The following is a 27,186-nucleotide window of genomic DNA, read 5'->3' as shown; positions in this document are numbered from 1 at the left end:
AGTAATCGGAAAAGCACAAAGCTTTTTACTGAGCTATCAGACAGACTCGGGGACAAGTAAATATCCACCAGCAGAAACTCACGTTAAAGAAATAATTTTTTTACTATAACCCAAACGGGATTATGTCAACAACAACTATGTCAACAACAATTGCTGACATAGGTTGTCCAAAGTTTAAACTTCTGAAAATTTTGAACAAACATTTCCAAACCAACCTGGGAGTATCAAAGGCATCAAGGAGTCATGTAGTTTGTACGATTTGAGCATGATAATGTATGTAAAAATAAACATCAGATGATCCCCTCCCCTCTCTAATGGAACTTATATTTTTTATGTACACATTTTGTTACTAAACAGTTCCTCATGATGTCATGTGAATGTTATGGTGCATAGGGCGAAGTATAACCTTATGTACCACTATGGCACATAACATCAAAACTAAACAGATTCTTTGGTTCGATTCACTCTTTACAAGGTGAGTGTGTGAGGATTTGAAAGTAGGGAGGATTAAGAGATAGGGTTCAAAGTTAGGTTGTTACGGTAGATTCCAAAGTTAGGTGGACAGTCTTAGGATGTGCACTATGGAGGATTTCAATGTTTGTTTGATGGCCTGGGTAATTTCAAAGTTTCATGTTTGTGCATTTCATACAAATCCTTGGGCAATGTCAATCAAATGCTTGACCCTGGAATTATAGCAATCATACAACCATACACAGAGTGAAGTGAATGTCTGTGCTATGACCAACTTTAAATGTAACACGACTGGAACTAATATAGAAATAACGGGCGACGTGCTGACCATTAACGTTTATTTATGGGCAAGGGCGAGAGGAAAGCCAAAAAGCCTTGCCTGTTAATTTGGCTTTCCTCTCGCCCGCACCCATAAATAAACATTAATGGTCAGCGCAGAGTCTGTTATTTCAATTATATTATCAACGAACCCCGAAAAACCGTTAAAATTTACGAAAATTTCCTGTGCGAATGACAATGGGGCCCCAAAACCTGTCAGTGAGTAGTGTGCGCGCTGCAAAAATTTTGTAAATCCGGAGATTTTTTTGAAAAAAAAGCATCTAAACTTTGCCCACAAATGCTCCATTTTATTTTGTGGTTAATTATGATCTTTGTACAAATCACAATTTTCGTTTTAGCTGTAAAGTTACTGTGTTTACGATATTATTCATATTCAAGGGCATGAAAACAAACCATTACTGTGTATTTGTGGGCAGTCACATGGTTCAGCTCGACCAATTAAAACGTAATGGACAGGGCATGGGAATAATTTGGGATAATTGGAAGCTGAAGTAGGGTCATTTTAACCTGCATATGTAAGTTCGTCTGCATTTCTTTTTAAGTTACATACTTGTTTTTATGAGTAATTTGTAATATTGCAACATTCAGCTATATGGCACCTAACACTTTTGAGAAATTTGAAAAATATGAAGATCCAATTATCCCAAATAAGTTGCAATCATGTTATGTGTGGGCGTATCATGTGAACCCGTAATCATCATGGCTGCAGACAAAGACTACCGGTATTTGCTGGCAGGAGATAAAAATTTTGCTAGAGTACAAGAGGACAGTATAATAGATCACAATAAATGTAAACACCACTTCAGTTGCTGAAACTGCAAAAACCAGTGAAGTATTTATTTATTAAATAGTGCTGCAGCATCGGACCACAACTTTCAAATTTCGAATGAACATTTAGTACAACCTTGATGCTTAGTGTTTTGGTGTGAAATGTTAAAAATCACGAATGTATTGGATGGTTGAAATCTGAGTGCAAATATTACTGGTAGTGCCAGACCTGCATGCTACACACTATACAAGGCTTGCAAAGGAAGGCAGTATTATTCAAAAGCAAAAATAGATAATGTGTAATAATTGAAGTAATACTAAAAACAATTTATATATTTGTGAGAGACCTTCAAAGCAAACTCTAAATAATTGCATTAACAATCATTGTTTGTATTGGTACTAGGGGGCTGTATTATGTTCAACAGTTTGATAGGTACACTGAAGGGGTTTAATGTTGCAATTCCTGATTTTGGTACAGCCAGTCTTTTTTTCTTCTTATTATCACTGGCTGCAGTATTATCACTGGCTGCAGTCGCTGTCCTCGTTGTGGCTTCCTCTGCAGAGACAGCTGATCTCGTAGTGGTTGTTGATGTCTGCTGAGCTGACATTGCAGTAGTCATTGTGGCTGTCGTTGGACCAGCTGAAGCAATGATTTCGGTGGCTGTCTGAGCAGAAGCAGAGTTTGTGACAGCGTTGTTTGGCACAGCTTGAGCAGTCACACTGTGTTGCAATATCTCTCCTGAAACTCCTGCTGATGGAGAGGATTTGCTTTCTGACTGTCTTGCTGCGTTAGTTGTAGTTGACAGAGGTGGCAATGAATTTGTCGTGGTGGCAACAGGCAGTTGGCTTCCTTTTGAACCATTAATATCAGTGTTTATATGTACATTATTAGTATCTTTGTTGTATGCGTCTATTCCCATTGCATTTTGTTTCTGCACGACTCCCTCTGTAGATGGTTGTGCCACATCAGGTGGAGTCACATTTAGAGTGGTCAGTGATGCTCCCATGTCTACTGGCATTGCTGGTTCTGATGCAGATGAATGACTGGCTGATGCACTGGCTACTGCTGATGTTCCCGAGGATGTCCCTTTTTCAACTCTTGAATCTGCATCGACAACACCATTAGAAGCTGCAGAACTTGATGTCGCCACCATACTTGCAGGTGTCACTTCTTCTGGACAGGATGCAGCAGCTGTGCCTACCACCTGCTCTGTTGAAGTCAAAGTTGCTGCACTTTGTTTGTTGGCTGCTGCTGAAGGTGCCGAGGTCTTGTGTAAAGGTGGCGCCTGAGCTGATGTAGCTGTAGCTGTTGCCTTTGGAACTGCACCAGTACCACTTTGGCCATTGTTATTATTTCGAATCCTGCTGATACTGGATAAGGGTACGAGTATACCTGCAATGAAGTAAAGCCACAGAGCATGTCAGGTTCATTGCTTCACATTAATTAAACTGGACTACCCAGTTCTTTAGTATGGCTTCAGACAATTACTAAAGGTCAGAACTGCCATAGTACATTGTTGATACAGAGTAGGAAATGTAATACTTTGCTACACAATCTTCCTAACTATAACATTGGATATTTTTAGAGATCTTTCAGGCAGTAGAGAATTACAAAACCTGTCATTTTACCAACCAAACTTCCCGAAACATGGAATACACAAGCGGTGCTGTGGCATTTTGATGTCATTCAGGTCAGGGGTCATTGCCGCAGAACCGCTTTGAGCCAACCCTGTAGCACCTTAAGGTTCAAATTTAGCAGAAATCACAAAAGCCTCACAAAATAAGTTCTCTTTGGTATATATAAATACACCAATCAGAGCTAAATATGGTTGAAAATACATGTTCTCTTTGTCAAGGTAGTTAGCCTGAATGGCAAACGAGTCTCCTAGATAGTCAGTGATAGAGCAAATACAGATTTATTAACTTAAAGACTAATTTATTTCATTATTTTGCAAGCTAAATTAGCGACATCAATTGGTGTGGAAGTAGACTACCAAAAGAGTTTATGGGTTGGCTCGCAGCACTTCTGTGACAAAGAATCCTGACCTGAGTGTGATTGTTAAGCCACAGAAACGCTTGCATATTTTACAGCTAAGTGAAATCATGTAGATACCTGTATGTTCCTTTGCTACACTTGGATCCAACTCGATATCAGCATCACCTGCATAGAGTTTACACATCAGCCACTGGTATCTTTGCTGCATGAATGCTTCCTGCTCTTTGGTGTCTGCTTGATTGATTTCTGATTCTAGCGACTGCAAAAGATCATTTAAAACCCAGGCTTCTGAAAGTAAAATGACAGACATTTGTCAATTAAGTGACAAAAAATGTCCCTTTGCACACAATTGATGGTCACACATGCATAGTACGTAACATTTTAAAACCATACAGTATTTATTGCAAAGTATAGCAAAACAAATATGGTACACACACGTCTAGGTAGCAGTAATTGCCTTAGAAAAGTTTTAAAGGGAGACAGAATAATTGGAAGTCACCTTGTGGATAAATCAAAGTAAGACTTAACCCTTTCACCACATGGTTTGTCCCAAATCCATTGTTTTCTATGGTAAAGTTGGACCTGTATACAGGGAAAGGGGGGTGTAAGACTTAAGTGGACACCATATGCCAAAAGGAGTGGATCACAATCATGGTGTAGAAGCAAAAATAACCAAAGACATCAGTGTAGCAAATGTATCTTAGAAGTCTGATCAAATTCAGTGCATTCACTTTTGACTTATGGCAGAATTTAATCAAATATGCAAATGAGATATTAATCATAACGTAATACCCATTAAAGTTTCAGCAAAAGGAAAAACTACGTATGAAAAATGTACCTTGCAATTCTGACCAGGTTCAGTGTATTAGTTTTGAGATATGGCCTTACACAGAGCCCATCCAACATGCAACTACCAATCAGTTTTGACCACTTAACTCCGTAAAAGCATGCACTGCTGCCCAAACATCAATGTCACTAAATGGTCAAAATCTTGTAGTTTACCCGTCACAGGGTCAGTTTACTGCTTAATCATATCATCAAATCCTGTGATACACCTGACACAATCTGGCTAACAAGAATAATAGAAAAAGTTGGCAAGTTCGTCCTTTAGGTAGAATGCGCCTCGGGGACAGATATTTACACTCTCAAACACTTTCATTCTTTTTGGATTGACCGGTAAAACTTGAGGGGGTTTATTTTGACGCCCTTCCAATAATAAAAACTTTCGCCATCTTAGTTTTTTTAAAATTGCAAATTCTGTTTTCTCCATAGAGTTAACACAGGGTGATGGCCATTTTGAATTTCAAATATCGGTAAATCTTGGGTAATTTATTTCTCCCATACCAAAATTTGAACCGTGACCCCCGATTTTTATTCTTGATTTTGAAAGTGAATGGTTGGAAGGTTCCTGGAGGAAAACTTGAATGAAATTTTAAGTATTTCACTTTAGAGGATGATACCGGTAGTACCTTAACCAGTTGCCAATGATACAGATTGAGAAGGAAAACTTGCCTGTTAGGGAAAGGGATGATGGTGACACTTCTCTTCCTGCCATCAAGTCACTCAAATACATGTAGATCTTAGAATAGTCTGGTAGTGGCAGAGAGGAATTCTCAAGAAGAGTGTCTGTTTGTGCTGGTTTCTCTCCTTCAAGATGAGCCAGAGTTAATACCTATGATAGTACAGGAAAAATATTAAAAAAATGATTTGGTATAATTTTACAATTTCTTGTTGATTTTCTGCAAATTTTGGGCATTTACAATAGACAAATGGCAGGTATATTAAACACAATAAATGATCAGGTTTACGTGGCACATGTCTAAGATTTGTCCAGTGCCTACTTTGCTGTAACTAGGCTGTCCTATTACCCATTTGAATGGCTGAATGGTATCATTGGTCATATCTGATTAGCAAAACATAATGAAACAGTGCCTGTTTCATTTGGAGGATTAGAAGTTTGTGTGCAATGACAACTGATTTATGCCCCAGACAAACATACTACAATCTCACTTCAGTTTTCTAGGACAAAGCTTTTCTATTTATTGAAAAATAGCTGGCACAGAGACTTCTTACTCTGCATGCAAAGTAAAAGAACATTACCATGATACGGTATACCGGTAGTAAAATGCATTACAGAGCAGTGCAATGTCCCAAAAGTGTTTTGCAAACATAAACATGATAGAATTGAAAAATGATGAACTGCAACCATTTTACAACTCTGTCATCATTTCAGAATGTTACATGACTGTAATTGGCTTCCTCAAGAAACATTTCCATGCAATGGCAGCCACATTCATGCCTACTGACTGTACATACCTTAAACATGTTCAATATCCACACAATGAACAAGTGATCAAGCATTATAAGTGATCTTGTCCTTATTCCTGTGAGCCTGTTATTTTTCCCGCCAAAATTTTAGTGCAACATTTTACCAATTTCATGAATTTTTCTGCAATTTTGTTCATAATTTTTGGACCAAACGGACATCACATTTCATTGGCTACAGATTTTTATCAAAATTCTAGCACAAATTAGAAAATAATTGACAGATTTATACACATGATAAAGGCTACAAAAATTGACTTTGGCACTCAAAGGGTTTAACAGACAAGACAAACATCAAGTTATGGTACATGTAACATGTACTGTGAGTAGGACACACTTACGTTACCAATCTCAACTGAATAATCCAGCGGTGTCAGACCAGCGAGTTCCTTTGAGAGAGTCAACCATTTCTATAAAAGGCAAAGGTCAAAGAAAAGATTATTGTGAATGGGTTATCCATGCCATCTTACTGGTACATCATGAAATAATTACGGTTTCTTTGACCGTGACAAAATTACTATCTTTGAAACTTTACTGTTCCCTAGATGATTTTATTTTTAACCCTTTCACCACCATGGTTTGTCCCAAATCCATTGTTTTCTATGGTGAAGTTGGACCTGTATACAGGGAACTGGGGGTGAAAGGTTTAAGGTAGAACACGCCTCAGGGACAGATAGTCTGACTCTCAAATTTCTACAATTCTTTTCTGATCTACCACTTATGGGGGCCTCATTTTAAAGCTCTAGGAGAAAGAAAAACTTTCACCATCTTAGTTTTTCAAAAATCAAAAATTTAATTTTTTCCCCACAGAGTTAACACAGAAGTGGTAGCCATTTTGAATTTCAAAACTTGCAAAATGTTGGGTAATTTGTTTCACTAGTTCCAAAATTTGCATGGTGACACCCCCCCCCCATTTTTTATTGTTGATTTATAGGTTGAGAGTTTCATCAAGGCAGTTTAAGCAAAAGTTTAATAAGTCTTTCACTTTTTAGGTGCATACTACCTTAACATGCACAGTTTGTCAGTTGTTTGGGCATTTACAGACAATACCCTGCTGACGAATGTACTGCTTTACTTCACCAATAAGCATCCATGCAGATAAATCTACAGCTTTGTATCACGGTAATTATATGCATGAAGTATTGATATAGAACTTGATATACCGGTATAAGGTAGAATGTGCCTCAGGGACAGACAGTTGGACTCTCTAATTTTTACAATTCTTTTCTGATCTACCACTTATAGGGGTTCTTTTTAAAGTTGCAATATGGTTCAAAATTGTCGATATTTCGTAAAACGAAAGCAATAGACCATACAACGTTGGAGTACTCTTTTTACTAAGCCTCTCACCAATCCCGGCACACGAACACATTCATTTTGATACGTTGCGGCTGCCTAGAAAAGCTGTTTTGTAAACAAACTTTCAAAACAAAAACATTGGCCTTTTCTGCTGTACATGCACGTGACAAGTACCACCAAGAGTGATGACGTCTCAATAGAGTGCACGTTGGAGGGGCGATGTTGACACGATGACAGAACTCGACATACATAATGATAATTTATTGTAAATTTTGCGTTTGCCTAACTTTGGTAGCATCACAATGTTTCAGAAATATAAATATATTGATATGATAAAGTACAGCTCGACAAAAGATTGTGTGATTGATTTTCTCACCCATATACATGTAGGCCTATGTCAGTGCCACGCCGTGTGCACCTACAGTGTATTTTCCATCGATCGAGCGTCCAGACCAAGTACACTGTTCTGGTTGTGTTCACTGCGTGCCTGACAGCGTTTCCGCAATCCTCTCCCGTTGCATGTTGTTACATTTCATGTTAAAAGGCGAGGCATCTGCACGCTATATTTATTTGAAAGCTTTGCCCACTTCAGTATCATCCACCATTGCAGAAGTTCGGCAACTGTCTTGCCCCTCAGTCTGGTCTTGCATGGCCATGTCAGCGCGTCAATCAACGCGTCGTAAATAAGATCATGCCATTAATGATGGAGTCTGCAGTATTTCTTTGTTTCCGAAAAATGCATATTTGACCTGAAGGATATAGATCAATGAATACTAACAGATCTTAGTTATTTCCTTGCGGAGGGACTACGGCCCGGTTCACATTACAAATCGTGGGGTCCGCATGGTGTTGTTAGGTCGGTGTTGCCCGAGGAAACACCGCTGGCTATATAGCGAAGTTGATCATCATACAGTATGCGACGTTGGTGTTTTCGCGAGAAACTGTAGACACTGTCTGCCTCCTCGACGTGGTGCAGTAGTCGCGTGTCAGTCTTTTTGCTGGTTCCATCTTTCGATCTGACCAAACAATGTTTATTTTGCCGAAATTTTTGGCTAATTTCTTCCATTTTTACTAGGCTGAATCAGTCAGCAGAGACCCAGGGCGTGGGCAGAGGCCTGACCGATAGTCTAAGCATGTTGACACGATGTTGCAATTTCGCAAACCGTTACCATGCACCAAATACGCATGCGTACATATTCAAATAGTAAAAATGATGTTTCAAATTCTGTGCTTTACTCTCGCAAATAGTACGTACCAAAACAGCAATTTATTCGGTAATTAAATCAATTTACTCTTATTAGAGCCATCCCCGTGTTCCTATTAATGGTCGAATCTGCAAATGAAATTGTTACGGATTTTTCTATATAGTTAAATCTTCGAAATATGAAGGTCAATTCTGATCCATATTGCAACTTTCAAGCTCTTGTAGAAAGAAGAACTTTCACTCTCTTAGTTTTTAGAAAATCCAAAATTCAATTTTTTCCCCATAGAGTAAAAACAGGAATAGCAGCCATTTCGCATTTAAAATCTTGCAAAATGTTGGGTATTTTGTTTTGCTAGTTCCACACTTTGCACGATGACTCCAGATTAAGTTTCATTCAGGAAAGTTTGAGCAAAGGTTTAAGTCCTTTACTTTTGAGGCGCACACTACCTTAATGTATCAAGTCACTGTCAAGGTATATGCTTACATGCATGGCGACGGCAGTGTATCGAATGCACAAAAAAGTCAAAATGTTAGGTAGTTCATTTTTATGTTACTGAAATCTGATCAAGGAAATTATAACAATAACTATGAAAAGACTGTGCTTTCATACCTTAACATTATTGTACAGTAAAATGTGTATGGCACACAGCTTGAAGACACTTAAATTCTACAGGACTTTCTTGGCCTGCTGCATGTTTAGTCATATTTTGAAGCCTTGGGTGTAAGTGAAGTATCAATCATTTTGTTTCAAACATTGAAAGGTTTATATCTACCCATAGATTAACACAGGGCATAGCATCTGCTTTTGAATTTCAATTATTGGTAAATTATGTGCAATTTGTTTCCCTGATCTAAGTATTTGGAGGATGGCCCATGACTTTTATTTTTGCTGTCAAAGAATATGGTTAAATTTTCTTGAGAAAAGTTTGCGCAATTTATTTTTAATATTAGTTTTGTGATACCACATATTACCTTAACTCAACTTATCCTTTTAAGAAACATTTCTTAATATTCCACAAAGCTTTGATAACATCCACTGTATCTACTGAATTTGAGGATCAACGTTCTTGATAGCTACACAGCGAATAATTTTTTTTTCAAACTAGTCCTGTGCTATGATTGATTAAACCCATATTAGGAAAGTAGAAATTATTAAACGGGAAATACTTTGGGTCTGTATGATGTACAACCTCGGTACTTTGCTTGATTTGATATTGGTATTCTCTATAGGGTAGTATGCACCACGAAAGTGAAAGACGTAAACTTATGCTCAAAATTTCCACCAAGAATCTTTTAACCACTCTCTTTCAAAATCAAGAATAAAAATTGAGGGTCACTTTGCAAATTTTGGTGTTAGACAATTAAATTAACCAAGATTTACTGATAATTGAAATTCATAACGGCCGCCATCCCTGTGTTAACTCTGTGAAGAAAAATGAAATTTTCGATTTTCGAAAAACTAATACAGTGAAGTTTTCTTACACCAAGAGGTTTAAAATGAACCCCCACAAGGGGTATATCAGAAAAGAATTGTAAAAGTTTTAGAGTCACAGTATCTGTCCCTGAGGCACATTCTACCTTAACAACACTGATGACAGATGGGTAAAGTGAGCTGACATAAAAGAGACGAGTCATTCTTACTTGCAGGGGGGTTGGAGTTATTATACTGTCCTCATTGGTCACAGCAGCCACTGAAACAAAGAACAATGTTTTGTCATTCTTTTATAAATCTAAGGTGTGTGAGAGAATATTTTACAACTGCCCATGGTATACAGAAATTATTACGGATGGCTGAATTTGATCTGAGTTCACCTGCCTGATTTTTATATATATGTAAATTTTGTCTAGCTAGATGTTATGCTAGTGAAGAGGGGGAATTCATGGGTTTATCACCTATGCACAGATGAGAACATTTTTGGATGGAAAAATATTTGGGCTGATATATTAAAATATATTGATATGAATATATAGCTGGTAAATTTGGCTTGAGTCAAGCAAGAATATATATTATAGCCCAACCAAGGGACTATGAGCTTGAGGATAGGTGACCATTTGCACAACGTAAGCAGGGACAAATGGTCTCCTGCCTTGAGGGGTACATACATTGTAGTCCTTTGTTTGGACTACAATCATTATGATTTTAGTACATGCCACTCTTACAGTTTTCAGCCCAAAGGTTTTGGCTTATATAAAAACGATAATCATATACTTTATGTTCATGTTTGTACATTGTAGTCCTTTGTTTGGACTATAATGATTTTAGTACATGCATCTCTTACAGTTTCAGTCTAAATTTTTGGCTTACATACAATTGATAATCATATGCTTTTATGTCCATGTTGGACAAAGATCTTTTGGAAAAAATTGATCAATTTTCCACATCAAATGGAACATTGATACATTTAAATCACTGTTATGCAATTTATAGAAATTTTTGCGGATCATTTTGTAAAAACAGTAATTCCTGTATGAAACAGGTAGTTTTATCACTTTTCAATCGTAAAGTTGTGGAGTTGAAAAGAGTTCCAGTTCACTTTCAGTCAAATGATGACTATGTGACCCACAATGTCATCAAAAAGTTACCATTGAATTCTATGGAGCGCACGACATTTGCTATATACCGTATGAGGCACGTAATAATGTGACACACTGAGCTAGTAGTGACCTTGTCACAGAAAATCAATTGTGTGCCAATTGCATACAATCTAATGATGATGTGTCACTGAATGTATATAATAAATTAATACTTGCGAACATCATACACACATAGTTAGCAAATGACTGGGTATGAAGGCATTGACATGACTGCTAGGCCTGGGTTGCTACAGCATTGAAGTTCTGAAAATATAGTAGGCATTTAAAGTACCCAAGATTCGTTCTTAGTATATCAATAGCATTGGCAGTTCAGAATTTTGAGCTATTCTCTTACTAGTTGGTTATTTGTTTTGTTTTGAGGACAAAAATGCTGGACAGTCATATAAACAGTCATTTGGTCTTCATGTTATCCCAGCTAATTATGTCAATGATGCTGAACCAGAATATGCTTGGCTATGGATTCTGGCAAAATAAAAATTTTCTATGGAAAATAAAAGCTGCAGCTGAATTCATCTGAAGTTGAAAAAAGCAACAGCTCTATGGATTATACACTGTGAAAGATCCATCACTTGAGGGCGCTCTGTACTGACGTGGCCCTGACAGAATAAATGTGCTAAGTCAACGTTGGTGGCGCTCTTCAAAAAAGTATAATTGTTCTACATGTCAAGTGTCAGCATTGCATGACATATCACACTTTGTCAAAACCTGCATTACAAGCTGTATTCTTCCAAATAAGAATATTTCCAATCTTTGAATCAAAACAGTTACTGATCATAGCATACACAAATGTTTCAGATTATTATCATAATTATATTTGACTACAATGTAGTGTCCCTATAGATATGCCATGTACACCTGCAATAGGAAATGGATAATAAAAGTGGATTTGTGTGTCAGATGTCTGTTACACCCACATAAATATGATTCGTGATTCTGTCATATTAATTGTAAATGTAATTGGAATCTTCCAGATGAAGTTGATTTCACTTTATCAGGTTCTGTCAACTATTGTGCAGTTATTTTAATGAGATTTTAGTTTCACTAGTATTTTTACTGTTTCAGACATTTTTGGATCAAAATTCATAGATTTGCCGGTAAACAATCAAAGGTAGTGTCATTTGACCTTTTCACTCGGATTTAATGATTTGAGTTGTATTTTTCCGCCAAAATTATAGTGCAACATTTTACCAAAATTCAGCAATTTTTCTGTAATTTATTTGATAGTTTCAAATGGACATCATATTTCATTAGCTACAGTTTTTATCAAAATTATGGCATCAATCTGGAAAAAATTGAATGGAGTATATTTCATAAAGGTGACAAAAATTGACTTTGGCACTCAAAGGATTAATTTAGATTTATCTAACAGTAACAGTGAAATTAAATTCCAGTGAATTATGACTCTAACACAACAATGAAAGTTTAAACCGATAACTTAATACGCCATCTCTACAATGGTGCAGAATTTTAGAAAGTCACAGCATACATACTGGTATTCTGAGCATAAATTAGTTGCTGATTGTTCAAAGAGGCATTCTGTGACAGTAGAATGTGAAAACTTTACAACATTCAAAATTTTCAAAGGTTTGAAAATGTTCTGGCAAAGCAAAATTTATTTCATGTAGTTTTAAATCAACCATATGATAGTTACAAGTGAAAATCAATGTTTTTGAATGATAATGGAACATATACTTGTAAAAATGCAATTCTATGATAAAAATCAATGACTTTGCAGCAAATTTTGCCTGTAACATAATTCAGAGAACATTTGACACAAAAAGGAATCTTCTTCATGGCTTTTCATGGATTCTTAAAAATTTCCATATCATCCCTAGATACTCCATCTCTTTTGCCTTACAGTACTAAATTCCTAATTGAAGCCGTGTTGTCAGTAGGAACCACACCCTGACTTAGTAACATTGTGTTAGATTATTTTCCATGATTTTTCTGGCAATGTACCATAAATCAATGCACAGCTCTTCTTTGAGTGGTATCACATAATGAAATTAAACAATGAGTATCCCATTGCCAACTCCATTGATTCATTCAAATAATTTATATGCGTCTTTCATGTGGAAAGACTGAATAAAGAACAATTAAAAGTCTTTGATATCATTTGCGTTTTTGTAAATCAATACAGTAAACCATGAAAATGCTGCACTCATTTGTGTGTGTGTGTGTGTGTACACGTTTTTTTACAGATGTACTGTATGTCATCGGTTGTAAACATACACTTTCTTCAAACAAAATGTGTACAGCATTTAATGATTATACGCTTGTGACTCTCCAGACAATGTCTTTGCTTCTTTCTCTTTTGTGGCACAAACTTGATAGCTTTGTTTGCTGTCTCAATCATGGCAGCTGACATGACTGTGTCGATATCTTACTTCCTGCTGAATATGACTGTCCTAAAACGCCACACTTGCTTCCGAATCAGGCATTGTCGATAGCCCAGTGCGAGAGGGGCATATCTCATATGCTTTCACACAGTGAATACGCCCCTCTTGCACTTGGCTATTGTTGTGTATGCAAATTTGATGACCTACCACCTTTGACCTGACACTTGAACCCTTTGTACTATGCTAAAAAACAAAGTAACTTTCTACACAACTCACTTCTGGCTTTCCGTTTCATCAGCTCCATGTACGCCTTGACTTCTTCCACAGACTTTGTCTTGACACTCCTTGCAATGTGTTTGTAGTTCTCTAAGTTCGCACTCCTGCATGTACAGACACAGATTGAATTCATGAAAGGTGAAAAGAATCCCAGGGAGATTTCCAGACTCAAATTTTTATTTTTAAAAAACTCTTTTGGTTTGCTGCTTATGCTCACTCATTTTGAACCTTGCAGATCAAAAGAAATTTTCAGATTCTTCTAATTTGGTTGTGGAAAATTCAATTTTCCTCCTACAGTTTACACAGATTTGACAGCCATTTTGAATTTCCAATATTTGAAAATTTTAGGTAGTTTATTCTTGATTATACAGATGAAAGCTGATTGTCTAAAACACACTTTACGAAAAGTTCAGCAAACATTTAAGTAGCAATGAAATGAAAAGTGACCCATGCAGGACTCGAACCCACATCCCCCGAATACATTTCGGATGCTGTATTCGGGGGATGAGGGTTCGAGTCCCACACGGGTCACTTTTTATTTCATTTCCTACAAAATAAAAAAAAATTCATATGGTGAGGTGAGTCACAATTTCAAACCCACACATTTAAATCTTTGTTTCAAGGTGCATATTTGAGGCACAGTAGTTGTAACTTTGGATGATTTTTTCCAATCAGTGTTACGGTAAATATTTAACTTGCCAACAGTGTCTATACTTGTCAATGCACTGTAATTGAGTTCATTAAGTTTGCATTCTACTCCAGACCAGATTTCACTGGTTCAAAATAACAATGCAGTGTATACGCATCTGCTGGCTGAGCTGACATGGTCAACATTGTGTGTATCTCAACCTGCTTTTGAAAGTAGAACGTATCGGGGCATGGGAAAGTGTAGTTGATATTAGAGAACGTAAGCGGTGAAAAATCAATTATGTTACTGTACTACTAGCCCTTTAATTAAACATGGATGCCTCGCTAAATTGGTACTTAATTGCCGTCACAAAACCGTGTTTGTTTTATTAGTCAATTTTCTTGGAATACTTATTAGAAAACATATCTATAACTGTAAGATGCGTGGAAGCAAATCAAACTATAAAGGTGTTCTATCCTTTATTAAAAGGAATCTATCATTTTGAATACTTTGTTGTAGTTCTTGAGTCTATTCTATGGTATGTGTGATTTAATACACAGGTAAGAGATGGCACACCAACAATGGTACAAAGTACAGTAGTGCTTGATATTGTCATTGTCTGTGGTGATTGGTGAGACTGCAATCCTGGTTTTGATCACATGACCAGTGCATCATTTGATTGGCTTGCAGGCTCTGAACTGACATGTTGGCCAATGGTGGCCAATACCTTACCCTTCCTGATAGTCCAATGCAACTTTCAGTTTGGTGGATTAGGTAGAGAAAGTGGCTGATACTAACAGTGCCAATGCACAAATACTCAGCTAAGCTAAAGCTGTTTGACAGAGAAGACAAAGTCACTGTACTAACTATACTATTGCTGGAGATGAAGGCAGGAACTTACAGTAATGTCACTTGCGATCAGTAGAGAATGATGTCAACAATTTCCACTTGCGCTTCTCTACTCTCTACAGACAATGACACTTGACAGACCTTCTGATCAATATACAGTGCTTCATAATCAACCTGCCGATGAGGGCAACCCAGTACACATCATTCTACAACCATGAATTCCACCTACTAGTAGTACACATCATTCAATGGCCAATGAAGTCAACCAAGTACAAATTGTTCTAAGGCCAATGAAGTCAACCCAGTACACATCGTTCTAAGGCCAATGAAGTCAACCCAGTACACATCATTCTACAGCCAATGAAGTCAACCAAATACATGTACCTATTGTTCCACTGCCAATAAAGTCAACCAAGTACAAATCGTTCTATGGCCAATGAAGTCAATCCAGTACACATCGTTCTACAGCCAATAAAGTCAACCCAGTACACATCATTCTAAGGCCAATGAAGTCAACCCAGTACCGGTACACATCATTCTATGGCCAATGAAGTCAACCCAGTACATACTGTTCTACAGCCAATGAATTCAACCCAGTACACATCGTTGTATGGCCAATGAAGTCATCCAGTACACATCGTTCCATGGCCAATGAAGTCAATCCAGTACACATCGTTCAACAGCCAATGAAGTCAATCCAGTACATATCGTTGTATGGCCAATGAAGTCAACCCAGTACACATCATTATACAGCCAATGAAGTCAACCCAGTACACATCATTATACAGCCAATGAAGTCAACCCAGTACACATCGTTATACAGCCAATGAAGTCAACCCAGTACACATACGGGTAGTTTTACAACCAATGAAGTCAACCCAGTACACATCGTTATACAGCCAATGAAGTCAACCCAATACTTATCGTTTTATCGCCAATGACGTCAACCAAGTACACATCGTTATAAAGCCAATGAAGTCAACCCAAGTGCACATTGTTCTACAGACAATAAAGTCAACCATGTAAAGATCATTCTAAGGCAAATGAAGTCAATTAAGTACAAATCATTCTACGGCCAAAGAAGTCTACCCAGTATACCGGTACATCGTGCTATGCCCAATGAAGTCTATCAAGCCCATATGAATCCATGGCCTCTGAACTCAACTTGATCTATCATTAGTTCCACAAGTAGCCACATTCCTGTTTCCTTAACTTTCACCACTTTGCTTACCTGTGTATATTTGCATATTCTTTCTTGGCAGAGAGTGTTGCCTTGTTTTACTAGAGATATACCGGTATGTCTCTGTGAAATGGTGGGGTCAACATCAACAATTAAAGAAACTAACTTGCTAAACGATGATCTCATCCAAATTCAAGTTATCAAATCCCATGCTCTGTTACTTGTAGATTCATATACCGGTATATTAGCAATCTGTGTTTAGAAAGATCAAAACCAAACTAAAACTCCCACCTGATGTATAGCTTGTGACAATTGTCATTATTGTTGTAAAAGAGAAGCGATCATGTTTTGCACCTTTGACAATATCAGCACTCATGTAATGTGACTATTTCATGAGTTGTGCAAGAGCAAACCAATCATAGTACTTGATGTTTATGTTGTTTCTGTGGTTGCGGCCCTCTGACCACAGAAACAATGGGTGCCAGCAGCAAGCTCTCAGTACCGGCTATTTTCTTTGAGTGCCGGTCGGTTTGCTCTGTCTGGCACCATTTGGCATGGGGAGAACCTTGTTCATGGTATGGTTATGGTAACAGGTGTACCACAATATGACGCTGTCACTAAAGTACTGCAAAGGATGCACAAGGACATTGGCATAGCGTATCACCATATGCAAGGCGGAGTGCATCATTTTCTATATTTTCATAATAACCTCACTATTATACATCTTATATTCGTCACAGGGGTGTCAAATGGGCCGGGTATTGACTGTTTTAATGCAAGTTCAACAATGTTTCTTCCAATTTCTCAGGCAAGCATGGAATGCTATCTTGTACATGCCTCTGGATACCCAGTGAACAACACATACAGAGCATGGTCAAGACATATGCTGGCAATTGTTCAGTGGTTCACTGGGTCTGGTGGGGGAGGCCTGGAAACAGTAAATGTTACGGAATGGGAGTTCCATACAGCTTTTTAGTGCATACAAATTCTATTGTTTGAAATGGTAGGCGTATTAATAATACCCGTATGATCTATTGTGTGATTAGAACTCAATAGGTTATGGCAATAAGTTTATAAAACTGTCTTATGCTATTCACAATGGTCAATTCACAACAGTTATGTTTTTGAGTACAGTAGTAATCCACAAAAGTAGAAAACACTTCAAGAAACATTTACATCAAAAGATGCAGGTACTGCCTCTTTTCAACAAAGTACATGTAAATTGGTAATGTAATATAACAACAAAGATTGACATGTCAATATACACTGTATATTGCAGTACCTTTGCAGATATGGTATACCGGTATTCATATTGTTACCCTCCTTTAAGATTATTTTGTACATGAATAAATTGGACATTTTTTTATCCAAAATGAGGCAAAGGACTTACTCCAGAGTAGGTATACAAGTGATCAATGAGTAGAGCTGGTTGCCTACTGTGTTGCATATCAGTTGCTCAATGAGTAGCCTTGTGTAACTCAGCTTTTATGTGTACCGTACATGGACGGATGGTTGGAGATACAATGGCATGGAGCACACTAATTGCATAGAAACAGGTGGCTTTCTGATACTGCCATTACCGTATGTTCTGTATGATGTCATGTTATTTAATTGGTTCATTCAATCAGCCAATCAGACATTGCTTTAGATTTTATAATAATCTCAATTGTTTTCCAAGCAGAAGTTCATTTATGATTATCTGGTTTGCCACTGTTGAAAGGAGATCTAATTTGTGAAAAACCAGCACTCAATTTCAAAATTAACTTTGGCAAACTCTGCACAATTGATAACACAATCCGTACAATGGTCTTTAATGTTCAGCTTTATAGCATAAAAAATACATCTTAAACTATTGTCAGTTGCTTTGAATGGGTCAAACGTGGAATTCAAATGGACCATGATACAAACAAAACCACATGCACAAGCCCGCATAAAATTGCATGTATTTCTATGCCCATTTGTACACATTGGTTGGTTTGTACCGACATCACATGATCTTTTGGGCATACTGACTCTGTGGAAGACGGAGCGTGCTTTTTATTCTGGAATGACCATTAGAATGTTGTGGACAGAAAACAGATGTACCGTATAACTAGTATCAAATTCAACTTAGTAAAATCAGGATGAGCCGATCACAAATATGGGTTGACTGAGAAACATAGCATATGACATTATTCACATATTGACTGGCCGTAGGGGCAACAGCATACGTCTGTACCCCTAGGAGACTGTGAGTCACCCCTAAATACAGACTGTTTCCCAAGGCCGAAGGCTGAGGGAAACAGTCTGTTTTTAGGTGTGACTCACAGGCCTGAGGGGTTAAAGACGTACCGGTATGCTGTTGCCCTCATGGCCAGTCAATATGTGTTTTATAACACACCTCATCCGCAGTCATGCATGAGAACATATTATACACAAAACTTGTCGCATGTAATATGTCGGAGTGGTTCGGCAAGAAAAAGTTTTCCCAACAGGGTTACAATACTTCTGCCAAACGTTCAATGCACCTTTGATTATCGTTTTCGAGTCGTTGTTGGAAACCAGAGCATTCAGTTCTTCTTCAGAAAGTAGGGTAAACTGAGAAATTTCTTGACTATCCTTTCACTCAGCCGCAGATGACATCTTTGTTTACATTCAAGTTCATGCATGTGCCAATGTTTTTTTGACGTCAGCGGGCATCATTTTTCAGAACTGATGCCTGGTAGGTAACAGTTCCGACAAATGATGCCTGATGACGTCGTTTACATGGATCAGCACAAAAAGAGCGCATCTCATATGACTATCAATTTGTGAATTAAAACACACACTGCTGATGAGGTGTGTTATAATAAGCACTGTCGACTGCAATTTGGACAAATTTGTTTGTTTTGCAACTGTGTATATCCTGTACACTTTTTTCCAATCCTTGGGCATGTGATTTTTATGTTTTCAATCATGTCAACCACGAGGAACGGTAAAAAACTGCCATTTCAGTCAATACTATCAAGGTAATTTTCAAGTCACTTGCAAAAATTGTATATTTTATGTATACTTTATGTACACTACCTGGTAGAACAGTGACATCATGAGGAATCAGCCTGAAGTACTATCTATCAAGTGAAGTTGACAAACACTAGGGATTTTTCACTCACCTTTTCAAAGCTTCTAGTAACCTTTCTTTCTCAATGCCTTTCCAGTGTATTGTCTTTCCTATATTTGTGCTCACTACTTCATCAGAATGTTTGGTTGATGTTCGTATTCGTTTCGATCGTCGTAACTCCGGCGACTCCATATTGGTGAAGGGAAACACAGCTACGACTAGAAGACAGAAGTATCATTATCATAATTAATAAATATATTTTTCACTCAAGAATTAGCAGTCATAACATTTGATTATTGTCTATCTACAATTATATCACACCAGTATATTGATGGTGCAAATACAGCCATCTGATTGGTCGAGACGCGAAAAGAACCATGGTATATTGGCGATATACCACGGCTGGTATACGCATGAGTTCTCAGGTTGAGAAAAAATCATTTATGACCTTTCACGCCAGAATTTCAATATACTATGATATAATAGCAATAAATCACACCCAGCGATGGTATACAAACTTGATTTTGACCAGTTCACTCCATATATGCACTTGCTATCGCTCGTGCATATACCGGTATGTCGTGAACTGGTCAAAATCTCAAGGTATACCATCGTTAGGTGTGCTTTATTGCAGTATCAACTAAAAGATATTAGAGGTTGCAAGTTGCATCCTCAGATACACCATATTGGTAGAATGGTACTGCCACTATCTGGTGTCTGGTATTCTAAACTCGGTACCAGCAGTTTTGTATGTATAACAATGAATGAAGCAAATTTGGAAAGTGAATACCCGAAATATTGCATGTTCCCCAAGGAAATAAATAAATAAATAAATAAATAAATAAATAAACAAATAAATTCTGGTCCTTGACATTTGGTACAGACTAATGGAATATTGATTATATTCTGTTTTCATTTGCCACCTTTTTGGAAATGGATAAATAAATAAAAAAATAAATAAATTAGTAAAATAATAAATAATAAATTAATAATAAATTCTGGTCCATAGTATTTGGTATGGTAGACTATGGAATATTCTGTTTTGATATGCCACCTTTTTGAAACTGAATTGCTTGAAGACCACATCACACCTACTAACTTATAGAACTTCAAATAATGTTTCTTTTTTTCCACTTTAATCTTTTCACCCCTATTTCTCTGCAGAGAAGTCCGTCTTTGCCATGGAAAACAATGGAATTGGACCAAACCATGGTGGTGCAAGGGCTAAAATTAGCATTCTCTGGGTATTAGGGGAAGGCAGCTCCATAAACTCAGTCCATTACCTTTTAGTGATGTTTGGTCAAGGACATCATTGTGTGTTCATGCCTGGGTGAGCAAATCATTTTTAGATTGACCCAGAAGTGAGCTCAAGGCAAATAACTGAACAGATACTAGCCTGGCTTCATTTTCCAATTAGTCAAATTTTAGTTCCCCGCTGAATACTTCATTTATCCAGCCACAATAAGAAACTTGACCATGAGCCTGGACTTGTGGATTTAATCACTCTCCGGTGATGACTTGGGCACTGTGTGTCATGGGCTGTTATGTTCAAGCGGAGAAAGCCAGTGTTTTGGAAACTATATTTTACATGGCATTAAACTCTAAAATACTTTCCTAAGGCCAAAACAAATAATTAGGTTTGTTTCTGGTCATTGACATGTGGCAAAAATGATGCAGTGCCGTGATTTTTTTTTCTCATTTTTTTGGGGGTGGAATTTGATACATTTTTGCCTTTTTTTCCATAGGGGCAAATGAAAAACAGAAAAAAAAGAGTTGACACGCACACTTTGAAGTGATGCGGGCGGTGACCAGAAACAAATCAATTTTTGGGGGGCCTAAAATACAGTAAACCGGAGGCTGAAGTCAAATGTTGATACTTAATAAAACAAGGCAATTCGCAACCAAATTGAACCTGAGATGAAAGTTTGTTAGATCTGCCATTGACTCATCAGCATGTATTTATAGTAGACATCGGGAAAAATACCAAAATTACATCTGCTCCATTCATAAGCAAGGCTGAAAACATACACAGTCAACAACTTTCAAAGGAGAACAAAAGGACTAAAATCTCACAAACAGTCAATGACAAGGACCACTAATGCCAGAATCAGGGATTGAGGATTGCTGTACTGGATAGCTCTTATGGCAATATTCAAGATATTCACTGATATCACTGAGACTGTGAGGGCTTTCATTGAATTCCTGCAGTAAGTCTGGAGATGCAATGACTACACTACACTCACAGTTGTATATCTGTACTCATGGTATCAAAGTTACATGAGCTATTAAGGAAATGTGGTACACCAAGTTAGTTTCGGAACGTTCGGTAGCTGTTTGAAATCGCTATCACTAAAGTTTGTGAAGCAAGTGTATGGTTTATAAAAAAGAATGCTACACATGGGTTGGTGTTCCTACCGGTATATGAACCACATCCCCTTAGATAAAATGTTCGGTTCCAATGCGGACAATAGGAAATTGTGTTTACTAGACTCACTGCTGTTTTCTAATAATATTGATGTGTTATTTCATCATTAATCAAGTGAATTGACACCACTAGGTTAGCATAGTTCATGTTGATATGTATGCACTTTACCTTCTACAATTTTACTCCACCTTTCTGGTCTTGTTCCTTGGCTTCATAGATTCATGACTGAAAGAGAAGAACAGTTCAAAAGTCACGTTAATTACTACATGCTTTTCCAGAGTTTGCAGGCTACATGTACATTAAAGGTATACTGTCACCTGTTCCAATTTTACCACAGTTACCATGGTAAGAGAAAATCTAACCAATCACAGATTTTAAGCGGGTGGCCACTTTTTAAAAACAGCGCCCTCACATGGGCATTTTGAATACCAAGGAACTCCCTTTCACCATATATGGGCATATTTAGATTACAGGTGACTGTATACCTTTAAAGGGCCAGTAATAACTTTTGATGAATTTTTCACTATTTTCATTTTTGTATGTAAATTCCAAGTTCTTGTTCTAATCCCCAAAGCATGTTCACACATCCACTACAATAGCTTGCCGACAGTGTCTATACATGTAAAATGCTTTGTTGTTGTTTAATTTGAATTCTAGTCCGGACCTGAATCCACCTATCGACAATAACAATGCAGCATGCATATGTACAGCATGAGTTGACAAGCTGAATACTGTACTAGCATACCTCAACATGCTTTAAGGAAGAGTTATGGTTTAAATCTACAGTCAAATCAGTGAAAAGGATCATTGAGTGGGGTGTATATTTCCTACCAGGACAATGATGGCGCGAATACTGCAATCTGATCAGTCAAGATGTTTAAGTAACTGTGCTATATACGTAATAAGGCACAATACCTTTAACCTTTCATGCCAGAATTCCAACTGTTTTTATGATATGACAGCAACTTACCACCTCGCCAATATATACCACTTAGTTTTAACCATTAATTTCATAAATGCACTCACTATACAGTGTAGCTAGTACATATACGACGTAAATTGGTCAAAATCTCACGGTATACTCATCACTGTGTATGATTTATCACTTATACATGGGCTGAGAAAAACCAAGTGTCGAATGGTTGCCAAAGTCTGGCTCATGGAGTCTGACTAATACCCCTTTGTGTAATGAGACACAAGTTATCCAAAGGTAGCACCTGATTCAAGCTATGCCAGATTTGACTGCAAGATAATGACAAATCTTGCATTAGAAAGTCAGCCAAATACTGTTGCCGATTTGTAGGTGAAAAGCTGACAACCAAAGTTTTTTCTGCTTTGTTATGGAATTTTTCAATATTATCAATTTCACTCAAATTTTTATTTTTATGATGTATTCACCTCGTTTGTGTATTCCTTTATATTTGTAAGTTATTTTGAAAATCAGAGTTTGTGAATACATGTACAGTGTACCATGGGATTTGCACTGAATAGGAGGGTTGCAAGCGATACTGAATACAAACTGCTACATGTTTGCTGCCCTCAGTACAGAGTTTAATCTCCCACAACATATAATCTGCCATTACGGTATGGCTCCAAAAAGGCACTATGTGATAGAGGGCAGGTGACCATTTGCCTGACATCAGGAATTACAGCTGTCTCGTATTTGGGGACTGGTCAGTTTCTTCGGCCTGGGGGGGGGGGGGGGGGGCGGTGGATTATTTTTTGCCGACGTCAAAAAGTGGCTGACCCCCCCTATTCCAAATTTTGAAAACAGGGTGACCCCCCCTATTCCAAAGTTTGAAAACAGGGTGACCCCCCCCCCGCACGCGATAACTGTAATATGTAATAATATACCGGTAATACTGTAATACACACACACACACACACACACACATACATATATATATATATATATATATATATATATATATATATATATATATATATATATATATATATATATATATATATATATATAATATACATATATTATATATTATATTTTACATACATTTATATTTTAACAGTCATTAAGTGTTTTAATGAAATTGTTGGCATGTCAGTTGTAAGATAGGAATTTCAAAGTGTCAATCTTAAAGTTTGAATACAGTACATTTTGAATGAGCTGTGAATGTATTTCACACTTTCTATGCTTAACCAGATGTCCTGAACTGTTGTACAGAAATGGATGTCAATCATTAATATCAAACAGGAAAAAGCTGTAAATCAAAAATTTTGATGGGTGTTAAGACTGCCAGCCATCCAATTAAATCTCCTGAGGACCATAGACAGGCATTTTAGCCAAATCTGATGTGTGCAGAGTCTGAGATGACCTTTTCTTGTAACATTGATATTTGTGCATGTTGCTTTCTCATACTGAATTCTCATAGAGAGAACAGAAAAGTATCAGGAATTTGTCATGCTTTTCATATGAAATGGAGATTTCATAATAGTACACTTTCACTTAGCAAACATCAAGATATCTCTGGTATATATCTCTGATATATTAAAGTATGGCGCCCGAAGGGCGCGGAGAAAAATATGAAACATCCTGATATCTCTGATATATACATGTATGTCTTGTATATTAAAGTAATGCACAGGAAGGGTGTGCTGAAAAATGTCTGATATTATATTAAAGTAATGCGCTCGAAGAGCACGCTGAAAAATATTGAACATACATATATCTCTGATATATGTATGCCTGATATGTTAAAGTTTGGCGTGCTGAAAAATATGTCTGATTATTAAAGTTACGCGCCCGAAGGGCGCGCCGAAAAATGCAACTGGATGAAATTTGTGGCTGACACGATGCATTTTAGGCAATGATGAGCCTGTGTCGAAATTCAAAAACACACTGACCCCCCCTATTGGGCATTTCAAAAACATGGTGACCCCCCCTATCACCAAAGTCAAAAACAGGGTGACCCCCCATGAATCCACCGGCCCCCTCCAGGCCGAAGAAACTGACCTGTCCCTTGGAATCATATGCAAATGACTTATATTCTTGATTTTTCGATAGGTGGATCTCCTAATACAAACGAAATGATTTTTGTCATCAAACGGAGCATGAATACATTTGAATCACTGATTCGGGGTTCAAATACCTTCATTGCGATATGCATGTCTATGTTATTTTGATGCAGGTAGATTGCGAGATCAACGTGCACATCGTGCATGTTGAAAATAATACAGTGTATATTCTATTTTTCCTGAATTTGAATCATGTGGTGAATTAGGTCATTTTAACGGCAAAAATTTATTTCACATCAAAATAAATTGACTGGCTAGAAGCTTGGAGCCACATGTCATCCTGGATGAAGAAGTCTGGTAAAACGCAAACCTGTCAGCATGCCTTGTGGTCTAAATTTAATATTACCCCACGTACATTTCTTATGACATATTCTATGGAGCCATAAAGACTACCTTGCATGGAATGGTGGGTATTATATCATACTGGTATATTGATGTTACAAATGCAGTGATATGATTGGTCAAGACATGAAAAGAACTGTGGTATATTCGCAATATACCATGGTTGGCACATGCACAAGCCGTCTACAAGGGCAAATATCTTTTTTTGACGTTCTATGCCAGAATTTCAAAATTCTGTTATGATACAACAGCAATAAATCACACCCAGTGCGTTATGCACTCAGTTTAACCAAATCGCTTCATATATGCACTCGCTATCGCTCATGGATATATTATGTGAACTGGTCAAAATGTTGTTGTATACCTGTGCTTTATGCTTAAGGTGATTTGGAATATCTTTTTGATAAACTACCAGTGTAATTCTGTCATTGTGCAGGTACTGAGGTGATGGTGTATGCTGATGTAAGACATTATATGCACACTGTGCATGCTGGCAATAAATACGGTATATTTTGACATCTGCTGTTAGGCAAACACCCAATGATATTTGGAATAATGGAAAGGACTTGAATATTACCTTTTCATGATACATACATGTACTTTTTTATACACTGTGACTTAATTAATTAGGCTTCCCATTTTTCAATATGTTGTTCACATACAGGCAAACTTGTGAATGGGCATTGTTGCTTTCAGAAATTTAAACAATTACCTGGAATTTTTTCTACATTCTTGTGATTTCTGATATTAATTTTGTAGCATACAATGCACCGTTTTGAACTATTTATTAACTATTAATTATTTTTTTCGGAGCAATAGCAAGAGTTTGGTTCAGCTTAAACGTAATTAACAGTTCACTGAAAAATCAAAACATAAGACGGTATAGCTGGTGATGTGAAGTCGTGTCTGGAGACAAGAAGGGTACATTTGTTTCCATAACTTTTTTTGGTAGACAGTTGGTCAACAAATTTTGCCACACTCACTTGCACTTCTACAATATCCAAAAGTAGTAGATGGCCCTCTATATATAGTGGTGTACATTGTGAATTTGCTTATATTTAAAACAATCGGAATCCAAGATTTTGTGAATATTACAAATTTCTCCCTAGCAACTGTGTGTTGCTCAGAAATACCACTAAGCTTGCCTAGGTAAGTTAATATGATACCGTAAGCTGAAAAATTTCGCCAGTAAGTCCAAACACTATGGTCTGATGTTATTTCAATGGCAAAGTCTCCATTGAACGGTTTTACACGTCAAATGAGTTTATGCCCCACAAACAAGTACGGAACAGACGCAACAACAGACTGGTAGCTCAGTGCACAAGCTGTATGGATGTAATGCGCATGCTCACCAGAAGAAAAGGTTGAAAACGGCGCAACATTCAACACCAGTGCAAGCGATATCTACCACTCGTATACACTCACGGTGTTAAATATGAGCCGTCGGCAAGTTTTTGCCTTTAAATTGGTAAATTGCCCATACATGTATCAAAATACCTCACATAAATACCCGTTACTGTCCCAGAAAACAGCTAATTAAGTTGGAAATTCACACTTGAAAGTGGGGTACCTCACCACATCTGATGAAAGGCCTCCCTCGAACTGTCGTTCTCGTGTTGTACGTCACACATTTGTGTTCTTTCTCGTGACCCCATCAATGGTGACGTCATGGAATACTGCGTAGGTCGCTACTTAGCCGATCGATGTTTGACTCCCGAGCAACAATCGACATGTATCGACCCTATTCGGAAGTGAAATAGCGTGTTCTCATTGGTCAATTGAATTTCCGAATCTTTGACCGAACTTAGCCGAACAGAATCGTTATACGAGTATTGTGCAGTAGTTGACAGCGATTGGCAACGAGAAACTCGGCCCAAACAGCCAACAATACTGTGATTTCCTGGTCAAAATATTCGGAGATTGATTCCGATCTTCTTAACAGACGTACAACAGTAACGCTTAGTTTTCTAATCTTCCAAGCGTTTACCGTCAGAAGCGTTTATGGTCATCTATCGAGCGAAATTTGCTTTCGAACTCG

General features: G+C 37.4%; 1 protein-coding gene across 4 annotated transcripts; it reads right to left on the bottom strand.

Annotated features, from left to right (window-relative positions):
• Nucleotides 1-26,980, bottom strand: LOC139127422 (uncharacterized). 4 transcript variants are annotated; one of them, XM_070693346.1, is made up of 9 exons: nt 26,724-26,980; nt 21,942-21,998; nt 19,401-19,566; nt 13,613-13,716; nt 10,044-10,093; nt 6,241-6,309; nt 5,087-5,246; nt 3,692-3,862; nt 1-2,971 (listed from the first exon to the last, which is right to left on the bottom strand). In XM_070693346.1, exons 3-9 carry the CDS (start codon nt 19,538-19,540, stop codon nt 1,953-1,955), a joined length of 1,713 nt encoding a protein of 570 aa, XP_070549447.1. In that variant the 5' UTR covers nt 19,541-19,566; nt 21,942-21,998; nt 26,724-26,980; the 3' UTR covers nt 1-1,952. The 4 variants fall into 4 exon arrangements, with proteins under 4 accessions (XP_070549447.1, XP_070549450.1, XP_070549448.1 ...); XM_070693349.1 differs by having other exon boundaries at nt 7-2,971; nt 26,719-26,764; XM_070693347.1 differs by having other exon boundaries at nt 7-2,971; nt 26,646-26,747.
• Between the last annotated feature and the right edge of the window lie 206 nt (nt 26,981-27,186).

The sequence above is a fragment of the Ptychodera flava genome, unplaced genomic scaffold (genome assembly GCF_041260155.1).
Source record: "Ptychodera flava strain L36383 unplaced genomic scaffold, AS_Pfla_20210202 Scaffold_31__1_contigs__length_3010019_pilon, whole genome shotgun sequence".
Taxonomy (NCBI): Eukaryota; Metazoa; Hemichordata; class Enteropneusta; family Ptychoderidae; genus Ptychodera; species Ptychodera flava.
The sequence above is the reverse complement of the archived record's forward strand: the minus strand, read 5'-3'. Positions and strand labels throughout refer to the sequence as shown.

Coding starts and splice junctions, on each gene's coding strand:
- LOC139127422 (XM_070693346.1), bottom strand. CDS start 19,540: ATGGAGTCGCCGGAGTTACGACGATCGAAACGAATACGAACATCAACC. Junction 5,247..6,240: donor ATTCAGTTGAGATTGGTAAC/GTAAGTGTGTCC, acceptor GTACTATCATAG/GTATTAACTCTGGCTCATCT. Junction 3,863..5,086: donor ATCATCCCTTTCCCTAACAG/GCAAGTTTTCCT, acceptor TTTTACTTTCAG/AAGCCTGGGTTTTAAATGAT.